We start from the raw sequence: 16,969 nt of genomic DNA, 5'->3' as shown, positions 1-16,969 counted from the left end.
CTGGTTCAGTTGAGTTACACCCTGTGTTTACAGCAGAGAAAGCCTCTGTTTACAATTTGGAGTCCACAGGCTCCTCCTTCTCCCACCTTCCCAGCCAAACCTCCTCTGCCCTTTCCATCTCCCCCGTGTGTGGAAGGGATTACGCAGATTTGCACGTAATAACCACATCGAATGGAGTCATTTGTCCTGCATTACAGCATGAAATTCATTCCAGCAAAGGGATAAGGGTGAATTTGCAGTTGTGCTTTCACTTAAAAGGATACGAGAGTTTTAGCTGTTTGCCCCCCACTCCCTGCGGCCTGTTTTGGTTTCCTGCTTTAATCCAGTGTTGGGTTTGCAAGCCCACACTTTAGTGGGCTGGGTTAGCAGCAAAGATCTGAAGTTAATGTTTCCCCTGGCTGATGGACTATTTTCTAAATGTGGAGAGAATTTGGAAATTGGAGGTGCAAGGGGACTTTGGAGTCCTAGTTCACGATTCCCTTTTGGTTAACTTGCAGGTTGAGTCGGTAGTAAGGAAGGCAAATGCAATGTTAGCATTCATATTGCAAGGTCTGGAATATAAAAGCACAGATGTACTGCTGAGGCTTTATAAGGTGTTGGTCAGACTGCACTTAGAATATTGAGAGCAATTTTGGGCCCCATATCTAAGGAAAGATGTGCCGGCCCTGGAGAGGGTCCAGAGGAGGTGACACAGCCCAGTGCATCACGGACACCAGCCTCCCCTCCTTGTGCTCTGTCTTTACCTCTTGGTGTAGCAGCCAGCATAATCAAAGACCCCACCCACCCGGGACATTCTCTCTTCTCTCCTCTTCCATCAGGTAGAAGATACAGGTGCCAGAGGGCATGTACCACCAGACTTAAGGTCAGCTTCTACCCCACTGTGATGAGACTATTGAATAGTTCCCTTATACGATGAGATGGACTATGACCTCACGATCTACCTTGTTGTAATCTTACACCTTATTGCACTGCACTTTCTCTGTAGCTGTGACACTTTACTCTGTACAGTTATTGTTTTTACCTGTACTACATCAATGCAGTTTGTACTAACTCAGTGTAACTGCACTGTGTAATGAATTGACCTGTATGATCGATTTGTAAGACACAATAATAAACAAATACCAATACAAGAATGATCCCAGGAATGAAAGGCTTAACGTATGAGATTTTGATGTCTCTGAGCCTGTACTTGATGGAGTTCAGAACGATGGGAGGGGGGAGAAATCTCATTAAAACCTACTGGATACTGAAAGGCTTGGATAGAATGGACGTGGAGAGGATATTTCCATCAGTAGGAGAGTCCAGGATCTGAGGGCACAGCCTCAGAATAAAGGGACGTCCCTTTAGAACTGAGATGAGGAGGAATTTCTTCAGCCAGAGGGCGGTGAATCTGTGGAATTCGTTGCCACAGAGGGCTGTGGGGGCCAAGTCATTGGGTGTATTTGAGGCAGAGATTGATAGGTTGGCGGCAAAGGGTTGGAGAAAAAAAAAATCAGCCGTGATTGAATGGTGGAGCAGGCTCGATGAGCCAAATGGCCTAATTCTGCTTCTTGTCTTATGGGTGTCTTGAATCGGGCTTGCAGTCTCAAAACAAGTGGCTGGTCTGTTACTCAGCATACTTGGGGAAGAGCTGCTTGGGTTTATAGACAGGAAGGGAATGAAGGTACTACAGGAAAGTGAGGCCAAGGTGAAAGATTGGCCACGGTCTTCAATGGTTCACGGTGGCTAAATGGCCTACTTCTGTTTCTTATTTTCACAAAAATATCTGAAAACAAAATGCTGAGAAAACTCAGCAGATTGGATGACATCTGCGGATGAGAAACTGAGTCAACATTTCGGTTCTGGCCCTGAAATGTTGACTACTTCTCTGTCCACAGACACCGACTGACCTGGTGAGTGTTTCCCAACATTTCCTGTTTTTATAATCTTCATTCTCCCCAGGATGTCCCAGAACATTTCACGGCCAACAAAAGTGCTAGTGAACTGCAGGAAATGAAGCTTACTTCACGGTAAGATCCCCAAGGCAGCAAGGAGATGATTAGATAATGAAGCAAAAAAACGAAGTGCTGGAGGAACTCAGCGGGTCGGGCAGCATCTGCGGAGGGAAATGGACAGTCGACGTTTTGGGTTGAGTCCCTTCCTCTGGACTGAAAGGTAGAGGGGAGATGCCAGTATAAAGAAGTGAGGGGAAGGGGTGGAGCAAGAGCTGGCAGGTGATGGGTGGATCCAGGTGAGGAGGAGGGGAGAGTGGGAATGGCGACAGAGGCTGGGAGATGATAGGTGGAGGTGACAGAGGGCTGCAGATGGTGGAATCTGATGGGAGTGGCAGGTGAATCAAATAAAGGAGGTAGGATGGGAACAGTAACAGTAGGGGGAGGGGACCCTGGGAGGAGTGTTTGGAACTGGAATTGGTTTGTTATTGTCACTTGTACTGAGGTACAGTGAAAAGCTTGTCTTGCATACTGTTCATACAGATCAATTCATTACACAGTGCTTTGAGGTAGTATAAGGTGAAACAATGACAGAATGCAGAATAAAGCTACAGAGAAAGTGCAGTGCAGGTAGACAATAAGGTGCAAGGTCATAACGAGGTAGATTGTGAGGTCAAGCCTGTGAAATCATGCCTTTAAAGGCATAATTTTAAGGTGACTGGAGGAAGGTATAAGGGTGATGTCAGAGGTAAGTTTTTTGTTACACAGAGAGTGGTGGGTGTGTGGAACGCACTGCCGGCAGAGGTGGGGGCAGATACATTAGGGACGTTTAAGAGACTCTTAGATAGACACATGAATGATAGAGAAATGGAGGGCTATGTGGGAGGGAAGGGTTAGATGGATAATAGAGCAGGATAAAATGTCGGCACAACATCATGGGCTGAAGGGCCTGTACTGTGCTGTGTTCTATGTTCAAGAGTCCACCTTATTGTACTAGGGAACTGTATGGGTGATGGACAGATGGAGTAGGTTGGGGAGGAAAAGAGAAACGGTGATGGGGGCAGGGATGGGTGTAGGAGGAACTGAGTAGATCAGGAGGAGGGAGAAAAGGAGATCAGATAATGTTGGTGGATAGATGATGTTGGCCAGGACTGTGCCTTCAAAAAAGGGGCCACGGAATCCTTTGAGGGCAGGCAGAGCACAGGCATGGGCCTCTTTCTGTTTACACATTACTTTCTAAATATACTGAGGCACTTAAATAAAGTCAGCGATGGACAGGAAGAGATTTTCAGGTGGTGGTTGTAAGCACACCTTGTGATACTAGGTTGAGGAGGTGAGGGCTTTGCAGTGTTGAGAGGGGGAGCTCTATGGAGGTATAAAGAAGAGTGCATGGAATTCACATAGTACAGTGTGTGGAATCACAGCCTGGTCCCATGCCTGGGTTTTGTGTTCCACACGTGCATCTCCTAACCCCTCTCCATCTCGCCCCATTCGAACAATCTTCCATTTCTTTCTCCGCCACTAGTGTATCCAGTTCGCCCTCGGTGTCACCTGTCCATGTGGTTCTGGCTGCAGGGCATCCCTTGCTGGATAGTGACTGCTTTGTACTCACGGGCTCCCACACAAGTGGATGTATCTGCTCACAGGCACGGGAGCAGCCCATTCTGCCCATCGAGTCAGTGCTGTCTGTCCAGCTAAACGCCCCCACTCCCTTCGTAGTGTTAAAGAGCCCCAGGCGTCTCGGGTGTTTCTACACATTCTAACCTTGCAAAGCCTCTTCCAGGTCCCTCAACGCTTGCTGTGACATGGACACCAGAACTGTGTGTAGTAACCACTGTCTAACCAAAGATCCATACAGCTTTGACACCACTCCTCTGCTCTTCAATCCTGCTCCTCTAGAAATGTACCCCAGCGACTTTTGAGCTAACATATTTTCTCAGCCTGATTAACCTGCATCAGCACTTTTGTACAAACGGCTTTACAGAACAGTGGTTGGGTTCAAAAATCATTGTCATAGAGCCACATCCTGTATTCTCTCCACACTAACGACAGCAGTGGAGTAGGAGTATGCCCATCTATTCTGATTTTCACCCTCTCCTGACCTTACAAAAGAGTCATGAACTGGAGCTCCACTTGTCCACATAATCACAATGTTTTAGAGAAAATAAATAGTGATGTAGCTGTGCCTAGAGTCAGGGGCGAAGAATAAGTGACAGAAAGCAGAGCCCTTAAGTAGCTTCATATACTTGTACTGAGATCTGATACAGTGTATTTAGAGTCATGGAGTTATACAGCACAGAAACAGGCCCTTGGGCCTCAGTCCAGATGAAGGGTCTCGACCCAAAACGTCTACTGTCTGGTTTCCCTCCACGGATGCTGCCTGACCTGCTGAGTTCCTCCAGTGCCTTTGGTGTTTCTTCCTCTGAACCTTTCCTGTCTACATACCTGCCCAAATGTCTTTTAAACGTTATAATTGTATCTGCTTCTACCACTTCCTCTGGTAGCTACTTAACCAAATACACACCAGCCTCTGTGTCGAAAAAGTTATCCCTCGGGTCCCCTTTAAATCGTGTCCCTCTCATAGAGACGGAGGATTTTGTAACAGCAACTAATTTTAGAGGCTGTCTAATTCTATAAAATTTCTGGCTGGGATGTACTTAAAACTTGTTTAACTTCATGCAAGTGTATTGGTTTGTAGATTGGAACTCAAAACTGGGCAGATGCTGGAAATCTAAAATGAAAACAAAATGCTGGAAACACTCAGCGAGTCGGGCAGCACCTGATGAATGTCGAGGGGCTTTTAGCTGCCATTGTGGCTTGCAAACAAGAAGCAGTTGGGAACCAGCACTCTGGGAGGAAAACTGTGGCTTTTAAACAGATGGATTGCAGCAAGAATTGTCAGGCTAGTCAGGATAATGCAGTCACAGATTCATACAGCACAGAAACACAGAAAGTGAGCCTTTGGCCCACTCTGTCCCTGTGACCATCATGTACCCAACTAAACTCATTCCATTTACCAGCACTAAGTGGTGGGAAGGTGCTCTCTTTGAAGAATGGTTTTGCTTGCTCCAGACCTAACTGCACTTGCCCACGTGCCAGTGGAGTCGACATCAAGTTTAAAATCCCGATGGAGGTTAAGTAGTAATGGGCCACAGTTCAGATCTGCCTCAACCCAGGTCACATGGGTGGGAAACGGGATTGCATTTCCACAGTTACTTCCACACCTCATGACAACCCAAGTGCTTTACAACCAATATAGAGCTCCTGAATGGCAGTAATACAGGAAATGTAGTGATTTCTGCACAGCAAGATCCCACAGACAGCTATGTGCTCGTGACTAGATGATGCTGGTTGAGGGATCAATGTTGGCCCAGGGCACCAGGCTGAGGTTCCTTGTTCCTTAAATCTTTCGGGGGTTGAAAGAGTAAGCTATCTACACTGCTAATTCTGATGTGCCAATTACAGCACCAGCGACTTGGGTTCAATTCCCGCCGCTGTCTGTAAAGAGTTTATACGTTCTTGTCGTGTGTCTGCGTGGGTTTCCTTCGGATGCTCCGGTTTCCTCCCACATTCCAAAGACATACGGGTTAGGAGCTGTGGGCATGCTATGTTGGCGCCAGAAGCGTGGCGACATTTGCGGGCTGCCCCCAGCACATTCTCAGTAATGCAAAAAGATGCATTTCACTGTGTGTTTCGATGTACACGTTCCTAATAAATAAATATCATCTTAAAATAATAAGATATTTAATTATTAGTCACATGTACATTGAAACATACAGTGAAATGCGTCGAGTGTTCTGGGGGCAGCCCGCAAGTGTCGCCACGCTTCCGGCATCAACATAGCATGCCCACAGCTTCCTAACCCGTACGTCTTTGGAATGTGGAAGGAAACCGGAGCATCTGGAGAAAACCCACACAGACACACGGGCAGAATGTACGAACTCCTTACAGACAGTGGTGGGAATTGAACCTGTGTTACTGGTGCTGTAATGTTCTGCTAACGGCTACACTAGTGGCATATGCTGTGCACTTTTCTCTCTTCTGCTAGATCACCGTATTCACTGATCCTCATTGTGTCCAAATATTAGTTGATCTTATCTGCTCCTCAACAGGCAGAGAATTGAAATGGTTGTGATTTACTCTAATAGTCCTCAATATGTAATGCAACTATGTGTCATACAACACGGAAACGGGCCCTTCAGTCCAACTTGTCCATGCCGACAAAGATTCCTATCTACGATAATCGCATTTGCCCTTGTTTGGCCCATATCCCTCTAAAATGTAGAGAGACAAGACTGCAGATGCTGCAGTCTGGAGCAACAGACAAGATGCTGGAGGAACTTAGGAGGTCAGGCAGCATCTGTGGAGGGAAATGGGCAAGTCGACGATTCGAGTTGAGACCCTTCACCTGGACTGAAGAGTCTTGACCAGAAGTGTGGACTGTCCACAGATGCTGCCTGTCCCACTGAGTTCCTCCAGAATCTTGTCTGTTGCTCCCTCTAAACTTCCTCTCCACCTCCCTGTCCAATTATCTTTTAAACATTGTACTTGTACCTACCAGTGGCAGCATGTTCCATATACCCACTACGCTCTGTGTGTCTCCTGTCTGTCCCAAGATCTGTGTGAGGTTGCCAGAACTGAAGTGATGACAACTAGCTTTGCAGAATACTACAAATTAGGGCAGGCCACTCAGCCCCTCCATCCTGCTCTGCTCCTTCAATATAATTTAATTAACATAAATTAAGATTTAAATTAAGATATGCCACTAGTGTAGCCGTTAGCAGAACATTACAGCACTAGTAACACAGGTTCAATTCCCACCACTGTCTTAATAAACAAAATTAATTAAAATAAATAAATATAATTTCAACATAAATTAATCATAAATTATACACAATTTTTACAAGAAAGAACACGATTAGAACAAAAGAAACAAAGTCCATTATAGTGCAAAGTGGTCCCAGTGTTGCTATACTGAGGGAGTGATTAGGGTTGTGCCGGTTGGTTCAAGAACCGAATGGTTGAAGGGAAGTAGCTGTGGAGGTGTGGGACTTCTGGCTTTTGTACCTCCTGCCTGATGGTAGCTGCGAGAAGATAGCATGGCCCGGATGGTGGGGATCTTTGATGATGGATGTTACCTTCTTGAGGCAGCACCTCATGTACAAAACTACCGATAGTGGGGAGGGATGTGCCCGTGATGTGTTGTGTCTACAAACCACGGTTTCATCTGGCAGCAGTTGGCAAATCCATCCCACTGATCTCCCAAACGCTTGTTTGTATGTACATAAGTCTGGTGTTCGAATGCTGGGGAGGACCTCCCATGGAGTTGCTTTAAAGCTGGCGGCTCTTGCTTTCAGTAATAGCACACCATGGCCAACTGGGGGCGATGCCTGCCCTTTCCAGGCATATAATGCAACCCAGTTTTGTAAATGTGTACTGCTGTGTCACACTAAACACACACAAGATTAATTGTTTGTTTTAGATTCTCGTTGTGTGAGATTACTTATTTGCTAAATCTACGCACCATCTTCCTGCTGATTACCCTTTTCACCATCTCCAGTGCATGGAAATGATATTGAAGCCCAAGATTGCACAGCTTGTAAAGATAAAGCAAATGGGCACGGTTCCTTGCAGATCTGACCCGACTGAAATGGCACTTGTCAGTGCAGTTTAAAACTGTGTCTCTACTGCAATTAGAGTGAGGCGTAACAGAGGCTCTGTGAAATTCTCATAACTGCCTATTGAACTGGGCAGAAAGGCCCATTATCTGAATTTATGTGGCCATTAACACTGGTGAAGCAGCAGCAGAGGAATAGGTTCAACGCAATGAATTAAGAACATTGTGCATGAAGCACATTTAAAGTGTATTTTCTTCCAAGACAATAGTATGTCACGGTGTGAACTTGTTGATACTACACCCTGCCCAGAAGGACTTAACAGCGGAAACACAGTGTGTGTGTTCTATTGGCAGAAGCCAAGACCCACGAACCTCCAGGAACGGAGCTCCCTTTGGGATTTAGATTATCTGTACCTTTTATCCTTGGATATCATAATTCGTTTGTCAGCAATTCTTGCCAGTTATGTAACCTTGTACCCATTGTGAGTTTAGCATTGGAACTGGCATTGGAGTCTTATCTGTATACTTACCACTTTTATTGACTCTAGAAAGCGAACATTTAAACGTTTGCAAAAAAACTGCTGCAGGAACTTGGGTCAAGCAGTATCTGTGGAGTCTAAGGATGGTTGAGAGCCTGTATTGGGATTATTTTTTGCCTTGGATTCCAGCATCTGCTGTCTCTTGTGTCTCCATTTAAAATTTGTTCTTGCTGTCTTCTATGAACAGTATCACCACCCCTCTTACAGTGGGCTTGAAAAATTACTTAAATTGCAAAATACTGTTGGTACCTTTTTAAAGTTGTAGAGTCATACGCTACGGAAACAGGCCCTTCGACCCAACTCATTCATGCCGTCCAAGATGCCCATCTTAGCTAGTACCATTTGCTCACGTTTGACCCATATCCCTCTAAACCTTTCCTATCCATGTACCCATCCAAGTGTCTTTTAAATGTAGTTATTGTACCTGCCTCTAGCAGTTCGTTCCAGATAAACACAACTCCCTGTGTGGAAAAAGTTGACCCTTGGGTCAACTTTAAATCTCTCCCTTCTCACCTTAAACCTATGCCCACTGGTTTTTGAATCCCTTTCACTGGGGAAAAAGACTGAGTGCACTCACCCTATTTATGTCCTTCATGACTTTATACACCTCTATATGGTTACCACTCAGTCTCCTACGCTGCAAAGAATAAAGTCCTGAGGTGGGATTACAGTTGTGCAGGTTGGTCAAGAACCTGTTGGCTGTAGGAAAGTAGCTGTTCCTGAACCTGGTGGTGTGGGACTTCAGGCTTCTGTACCTCCTGCCTGACGGTGGCAGCGAGAAGAGGGCATAACTGGACGGTGGGGACCCTTGATGATAGATGTTGCCTTTTTGAGGCGGCACCTCCTGTAGATGTTGTCAATGTTGAGCTGTGCCCACGGTAGACTGGGCTGTGTCCACTCTGTTGGCCCTGATGGGCAGGCCACATTGTTTGCATGCCCCACATCAGATTCCTAAAACAGATGTGCTGTTCTGAGCTCCGTTGTAGAAGGAGGTAACTAGGTGAACAGCAGTAAAATTTCAAGGATGAGCTCAAAGCCACCTTGAATAAATCTCCACTGATTCCTGGGAATCTCTGGGCCACAACCACTCAATGTAAAGGAGAAATGTTCAGGATGGCACTGAGAACCTAGAGTCCTTGTGGTTGGGTGCACCACCTCAAGCCACCCACTGGCCATCCCATTAGGAACCTCCTGCCCCATCTGTGGAAGTCTTTGGTTCCTGCATTGGCCTCGTCGATCACCTAAGAACTGGAGTGGAAGCTAGTCGTCCTCAATCCTGAGGGATCGTCCAAGGGGTGGGGGGGGGGGGTGGGATGATGGACCTGGTTGACCACTTTAGGAGATGTAAAAGCAAGTCTTGTTTCTTGCTTACCCCCACGCTGGCCATTTTGAATTGCCGTTGATATACAATAGGAGAAATGTGGCCATTAATGACACGTGCATTTGATGGGTTATCATTTGATCTGGGGATTTATGTGTCTGGTTGCAAGTTCCTAATGTTTCTTGTTCTTTCAGACTCAAAGAACTGCTCATCTGGAATTTGTTTGATGCCGTTTGGTTTGCCCTCAGGGAGTCTGAGTGGGGCAAGCAGTATTAGAAATCTATTAATACAATGAAAAATATCCTGTTGCTTGATGGTCCCTCACTCTGGATTGTGACATCTCAAAGCAAATTTAGTCTAACCGTACAATAACTAACTACAGATTCTGTCCTGGTCCTGTTCAGAGCTCCATTATGGGTCACTCTTTTGGCTCGAGTCCTTTTTAAGAACGTAACTGAGCCATGAGGCGTATTAGTTAATTGCTTGACTCCAAGCATTGCATGCAACCATTGAGGGATGGGAAGACTGTCCATAGTTCTAGTGTGACATCCTGTTTACAAGTGGACCTGCATTGGTGTCAGAGAACTGACTGGACCAGGTGGAGCTCAGCTGTGCAAAAGCAACTCTTCCCACGTGTGCTCTCTGGGTTGACATGGCTGCCGGGGGAAGTGGGATTGGCTTCCGTCCAACCGTGGGAACTGTTCCCAACCAGTACTCGGGAGGAGGGGTAGAAAATGGCAAAACAACAGTACGTTAGCAAGGACTGTAACTGGGGATGCGTAAGTGCAGAAAGATGCGCATTTGACATCCTTTGTCCCAAGTGGACCCAGGAAACAAGTTTAAGTGTATCTTGGCAAATTGAGCAACTCTCTGAAGCCTCAGAGACAACAAGCCAGGTTGGAGGGCCTTTTGGAAATGGTACAAGGCTTTGCCTTGAGTTCAGTTTTACATTTTTTGTTGTTTTTATTTTGCCTTAGTGAAAGTTAAACAGTTCTTAAAAAAACGTAGAGGAAGAATAGATAAGTTTCACAGATTGGAGCAAATCTGTCTGCCTTTGTTGATGTATATCTATTTATTATCAATCATTCCAATGGTTTACAGCCTTAGCCACATTTTTGTTGTTTTATTGCACTGCTTATGCATTTGAGAAAATCTATTTCTGTCTTGGAAGCTGTCTGGAGTGAGTTGGGTTTCTGCTTGAATGTTAGGATTGCAAAGAATACCCAGATGTTGTTGACATAAAGGTGCACTTCTGTTTTTGAGAGGCAAGGATCCACTTTGGGGTATTGGATCTTGGTACTTGGCAGAGGAAAATTGTCTGAGGAAAGCATGTAAAAAGAACTATTCAGTTTATTAAGCAAAACACTTGTATCAAAACATTTTACACCACCCCTTTTTAATTCACCTTCTTGGTATAGCAAAAACAAAACAATAAATGCTTGGCAGTAGTGTTCTATGTAATAAGACAAAATCAGAATTATTAATGGGTTGTTTTAAGATTGCAGTGTAATCAGGAATTACTTGAGCAAGGTTCACTGGATTGTTTCCAGTCAGGATGTTGCCTTGTGAGGATAGATTGACTAGAATGGCCCAGTATTCTCTGGAGTTTAGAAGAATGAGAGGTAATCTCATTGAAACATATAATTCTGACAGGTCGGATACCCTGAAGCTAGTTTCCCCTGGTTAGAGAGTCTAGAATGAGGGAGCATTTGCTTGGAAAGGCGCCATCCATTCTCTACCCCCCAGAAGCTTGTGGGTGCATGGTCATTGAGTACATCGATAGATTTTTGTATGAACTTAGAACATAGTACAGCGCTGGAACAGGCCCTTCGGCCCACCATGTCTGTGCTGAACATGATGTCAAATTACACTAAATCTCTTCTACCTGTGATCCATTACCCCCATTCCCTGCATATTCCTGTGCCTGTCTAAAAGCCTCTTAAGTGCCACTATCGTATCTGCTTCCACCACTACCCCTGACGGCCTGTTCCAGGCACCCACCGCTCTCTTGTGTGTTTTAAAAAAAACACTTGCCCTGCACATTTCCATTAAACTTACCCCCCTCACCTTAAATGCATGTCCTTTAGTAGTTGACGTTTCTACCCTGGGAAAAATGTTTTGACTGTCTATTCTATTTGTGCCTCTCATAATTTTATAAACCTCTATCTAATGTCCCGTCAGCCTCCAATGCTCCAGAGAAAACAACCTAAGTTTGTACAGCCTCTCCTTATAGCACATGCTCTCTAATCCAGGCAGCCTCCTGGTGAACCTTTTCTGCACCCTCTCCAAAGCCTCCACATCTTTTCTGTAATGGGACAGAATTGCACACCATATGCTAAGTGCGGCCTAACCAAAATAAATTGGTAAACTGGTTTATTATTGTCATATATACCGAAGTATGGTGAAAAACTTTGCTTTGCATGGCATCCATACATCCCATTTCATAACATTAGTGCATTGAGGTAGTACAAGGGAAAACAATAACAGAATGCAGAATAAAGTGTTACAGTTACAGAGAAAGTGCAGTGCAGGCAGACAATAAGGTGCAAGGCCATAACAAGGTAGATTGTGAGGTCAAGAATCCATCTTATCGTACTAGGGAGCCATTCAATAGTCTGATAACAGCAGGACAGAAGCTGTCCTTGAGCCTGGTGATACGTGCTTTCAGGCTTTTGTATCTTCTGCCCGATGGGAGTGGGGAAGAAGAGAGAATGTCCGGGGTGGGTGGGGTCTTTGATTATGTTGGCTGCTTTACCGAGGCAGCGAAAAGGGTAGACAGAGTCCATGGAGGGGAGGCTGGTTTCCGTGATGTGCTGAGCTGTGTCCACAGCTCTCTGCAACGTGACTTCCCGACTCTTGTATTCGATGCCCCGACCAATGACAGCAAGCATGCCATGTGCCTTCCTTACCACCCTCTCAACTTGCGTGGCCACTTTCAGAGAACTGTGGACTCAGACCCTAAGATCCCTTCATACATCCTGCCATTCCTCTATACATTTGTAAGGGGAATTGAGGGATTTATGGACAGGGTGGGAGAGTGGATGGGGTACAGGGTCAGCTGTATTTTTGTACAAGGATGGAACAGGCTTGAAGCTCTTTGACCCATACCTCCCATTGGTTTCATGTTTAACAAACTTGGTATAATAGTGAAGCATTTGCAAGATTGTTCAAGTTGAGAAGTTTTCTGGTTAATGACTGATTACATGGTTATAATCTAATCAAGAATTACAGACGTTGTTAAAACTGGAATAAAATTCGTCTCTCCAATAATGATTCAGATTGGAGGGTTATTATTGCTGCTGGATGTCTTACATTACATATCCCCTGACAGCTCAGCTCTCCAACAGTAGGAAAGTCTAGGATCTGAGGGCACAGCCTCAAAATAAAGGGATGTCCCTTTAGAACAGAGATGGGGAGGAATTTCTTCAGTGAATCTATTGAATTTGTTGCCACAGAGGGCAGTGGAGGCCAAGTCACTGGGTGTATTTAAGACAGAAATTGATACGTTCTTGATTGGTAAGGGGGTTAAAGGTTACGGGAGGAGGCGAGGGAATGGGGTTGAGAAAAAAATCAGCCATGATTGAATGGCGGAGCAGACTCGGTGGGCCGAATGGCTTGATTCTGTTCCTACACCTTGTGGTCTCACTCATGCATGAGCAGCAGGTTCACCAGCACATGGCCATTTGGTCCATTGAATCCGTGCTGTGAAGTCCAAAGCCAGCAGTACTGCCTTGGAGCTTTTACCTTTGTTGCAATATTTACGCACTATTCCCTCTTCAATGATGCACCTTGTGCTCGTTTAGCCTAACTCTTCCCTATGGTGATACATAATGTACTCAAACAACCCTGGGCATGAAAGTAAATCTTTGTAACCTTTCTGTTCTTGGCTCTGTGGCTGTGTTGGCAATGCCACTGATTGCCCAGAACTGCAGTGTTGAAGACCTGAACATAGGAGCTATCTCACCTCCAGCCAAGTGTTCTTGTAGGGTTAGAAGGCTGGCACCTCCCTGATGGTGTGGAGAGCAGCTGAGATACATCCTATTGACAAAAAGGCAGAACGTATCCAATCTGGCTCAAGGAAATTTGAGTAGTTGAAGAGAAGATGATTTACAAGGTCATGGGCTAAGAGCGTTGGAGAGCTTTTTTCCAACGCGCTATCACAGTGGTGATGGGATGGATAGCCTTGTAATTTAATTCTAATTACGTGATGCAATCATGTAAATGTTCAAAGCAAAAGTGTAATTGACATTCATCAGTAAATTGGTCAATCCCTCACTGAAGCCCCTTTGTAAACTCTGCGATCATTAGCTTTGGGTCCAGCCTCATGATTTGGCTTTCTTATTAGGTTATGAAGTTGCATTACTGGTGTCCTTCATCGATCTTCCCAATCTGTAGCTTCAGGGTTTTGATTTAAAAAGTGGATTTGAGGTTGGCTGTGCTGTTGCTCAAAAACCATGGGGGATATCTGCACTATGAGTGCAGAGCATGGAAACAGGCCCTTCGGCCCAACCAGTCCATGCCCATCTAAATTAGTCCCATTTGACCCATGTCCCTCTAAACCTTTCCTGTCCCTGTACCTCTCCAGGTGCCTCTTAAATATTGTTGACGTACCTGCCTCAACCACTTCCTCTGGCAGCTTGTTCCATGTGCGGAACGATTCAGGAACAGCTTCTTTCCCTCCACCATCAGATTTCTGAATGATCCAGGAACACTACCTCATTATTCTTACTTTTTGCACTATTTATTTATTTTTGTAATTTATGGATTCTATATCTTTGCACTGTTCTGTTGCCGCAAAACAACAAATTTCATGCCATATCTCAATGATAATAATTTTGATTCTGATCACATTCTGGGTGGAAAAAGTTGCCCCTCAGGTTCCTATTAAATCTCTCCCCTCTCACCTTAAGCTCTAGTTCGTGATTCTCCAACCCTGGGAAACAGACTGTGTGCATTCACCCTATCTATGCCCCTCATGATTTTATACACCTCTGTAAGATCACCCCTCAGTCTCTTACACTCCAATGAATAAAGACCTACTCTGCCCACCCTCTCTCTTCCAATTCTGGCCTCTTGACTTTTCCCAAATTAATAACTCCAATGAGGCACCAGACTCTGGAATTCCCTCCGTAAGCTTCTCCACTTCTGGTGCTCCTTAAAGCATATCTCTTTGACCAAGCCTTTGGCCATTTGCCCCAGTATCCATGTACATGGCTTCACGTCAGCTTTTCTTTTTTTGAAACATTGTGGTGCAGAAGGAGGCACCACACTGGCCAAAATAGACTGTAGGTTTATCCCATTTTCCAGCTGTCTGTTCCTTTAGCTCTCCAGCTCTCAGCCTTTCAGTTGTTTATGCAGGTTCTTCTTAAATGTACAGTGGGGTTCTTGCCTCTGCCACCATTTCAGACAGTGAGTTCCAGACCCCCACCAGCAGTGTTTGGTCAGATGCCAGTGAAGTGCCTTGGGGCTTTCTTATTTCACTGTGTTAAAGGTGCTATATAAATGGACGTTATTATAGTTGGGCTGCAGTTTCCTTCCTTTATACATAAATGTTTCCATCTGAATGGAAATTTTACATTTATACTTTAATTCCGAAAGGATCAGTGTGTGCCAGCAGCGTCACCTGGCAAACGCAAGCATCGCATTTTTCGACTCGTGTAACCTTCTGTTGGGGTGCAGTTTCCAGCTCGCTGTCTAACCTGCAGGTAGAGGCAGCAGTGTTTCTTGAGAAGCTGCTGGACTTTTACTAATTGTCATTGGTAAACTGGTACACTGGCGCTCCTGGGTTCAACTCTCCAAGTGCCATCTTAAAGTAGAAAGGGCCCTTTGGCCCACAGTGTCTGTGCCGAACCCAAGGCTGAATTAAACTAAATCCCTTCTGCCTGTACCTGATCCATATCCCTCCATTCCCTGCATATTCACGTGCCTGTCTAACAGCCTCTTAAAAACCACTATCGTATCTGCTTCCACCATTCCCCTTGACAGCCCGTTCTAGGCACCCACCACTCTCTGTATGGTAGTTGCACAATCTCTTTATCTTTTCACTATCTTGTATAATATATATACTGTGTGCTGTCTGTACCTACATGTCTGTGGTGGTGCTGCTGCAAGCACATTTTTCATTGTACCTGCACCTCACTATACTTGTGCACATGGCAATAAACTCAACTTGTACTTGACTTGTGTGACTTGGAGTGGAACCCGCAGGTGGTGGTACTCCCATGTGCATGCTGTCTTGTCCATCTCAGTGGTAGAAGTGACGGGTTGGTCACCTGGAATACTATTTCTTGATGTGTTTCACCATTAAGTATTAAAATGGAGATGCAGCACAGAAATGGACTATTTTCCCAACACATAATATTTTCAGTAACTTAAGATATCTTTATTAGTCACATGTACATCGAAACATACAGTGAAATGCATCTTTTTGCGTAGAGTGTTCTGGGGGCAGCCCGCAAGTGTCGCCACGCTTCTGGCACCAACATAGCATGCCCATAACCCGTATGTCTTTGGAATGTGGAAGGAAACCAGAGCACCTGGAGGAAACCTATGCAGACACTGGGAGAACGTACAAACTCCTCACAGACAGCGGCCGGAATTGTATATGTAGTGTACAGTAGTGTATGCTAACCTCTACACTACCGTGCCTGCCAGATTCCAACATCTACAAGGCTCAGGTCAAGAGTGTGATGGAATACTCTTTATTTGCCTGGATGAGTGCAGCTTCAACGACGCTCGAAGCTTAGCACCATACAGGACATAGCAGCCCTCTTGATAGGCGCCCCATCCTTCCAAATGCATAGCCTCTACCAGCTAGAAGGACAAGGGCAGCAAAATCATGGGGAACACCACCCCCTGGAAGTTGTCCTCCAAGCCACTCACCATCCTGACTTGGAAATATATCGCTGTTCCTTCACTGTCGCTGGGTCAAAATCCTGGAACTTCCACCCCCAACAGTATTATTGCATACCCCACATCTCAGGGGCTGCTGTGGTTCAAGAAGGCAGCTCACCACCACCTTCTCAAGGGCAACTAGGGACGGGCAGTTAAATGCTGGCTCAGCCTGTGAAGCCCACATCTCTTGAAAGAATGAAAAAAAGAGTAATTTAGATAGTTGACCTAGACAGATACATTTTCCCAATGAGCCACCAGAACATGGATTCCAGTTTTCCCAAAGGGTTGGTTTTTGTAGTGTTTGTTTTGTTGGGGGGTCGAGTGAAGGAAAGGTGCATGGAAAAATTGTGGAATTTTCTAATTACCTTTTAATTTTCTTCTGTTTTATTTCTACAGTAATTAACGATTACAAGGGAGCGTTGCTGCAGAATTTTAGGTCAACCCCAGAGGTTGAAGAGGAGGTTGCGGTGTCAGAATCAGAAGGAGCTATGAACCAGGATGTGACTCCAACAGCAAGTACTCCAGAGGTAAGAAGCTGAGCAGATACTGTAGCCCAGGCCTGCTGGGGACCAGGCAGGGAAGATGGAAAAGCAAAAATCAGCAGATGCTTGTAAATCTGAAATAAAAACAGAAAATCCTGGAAACACTCAGCAGGTCAAGCAGCACC

The 16,969-nt window shown here is 45.3% G+C and overlaps 1 protein-coding gene across 1 annotated transcript in view; it reads left to right on the top strand.

Annotated features, from left to right (window-relative positions):
* Positions 1 to 16,969, top strand: part of zfyve27 (zinc finger, FYVE domain containing 27) — a 156,636-nt gene that overhangs the window by 29,496 nt on the left and 110,171 nt on the right. Inside the window, 1 exon segment of the mRNA XM_052027582.1 lies at positions 16,699 to 16,829. Coding sequence (XP_051883542.1) covers positions 16,699 to 16,829 — 131 coding nt within the window.

Source organism: Pristis pectinata, chromosome 12 (assembly GCF_009764475.1).
Source record: "Pristis pectinata isolate sPriPec2 chromosome 12, sPriPec2.1.pri, whole genome shotgun sequence".
NCBI lineage: Eukaryota > Metazoa > Chordata > Chondrichthyes > Rhinopristiformes > Pristidae > Pristis > Pristis pectinata.
This window is presented reverse-complemented; position numbering and strand designations above follow the sequence as displayed.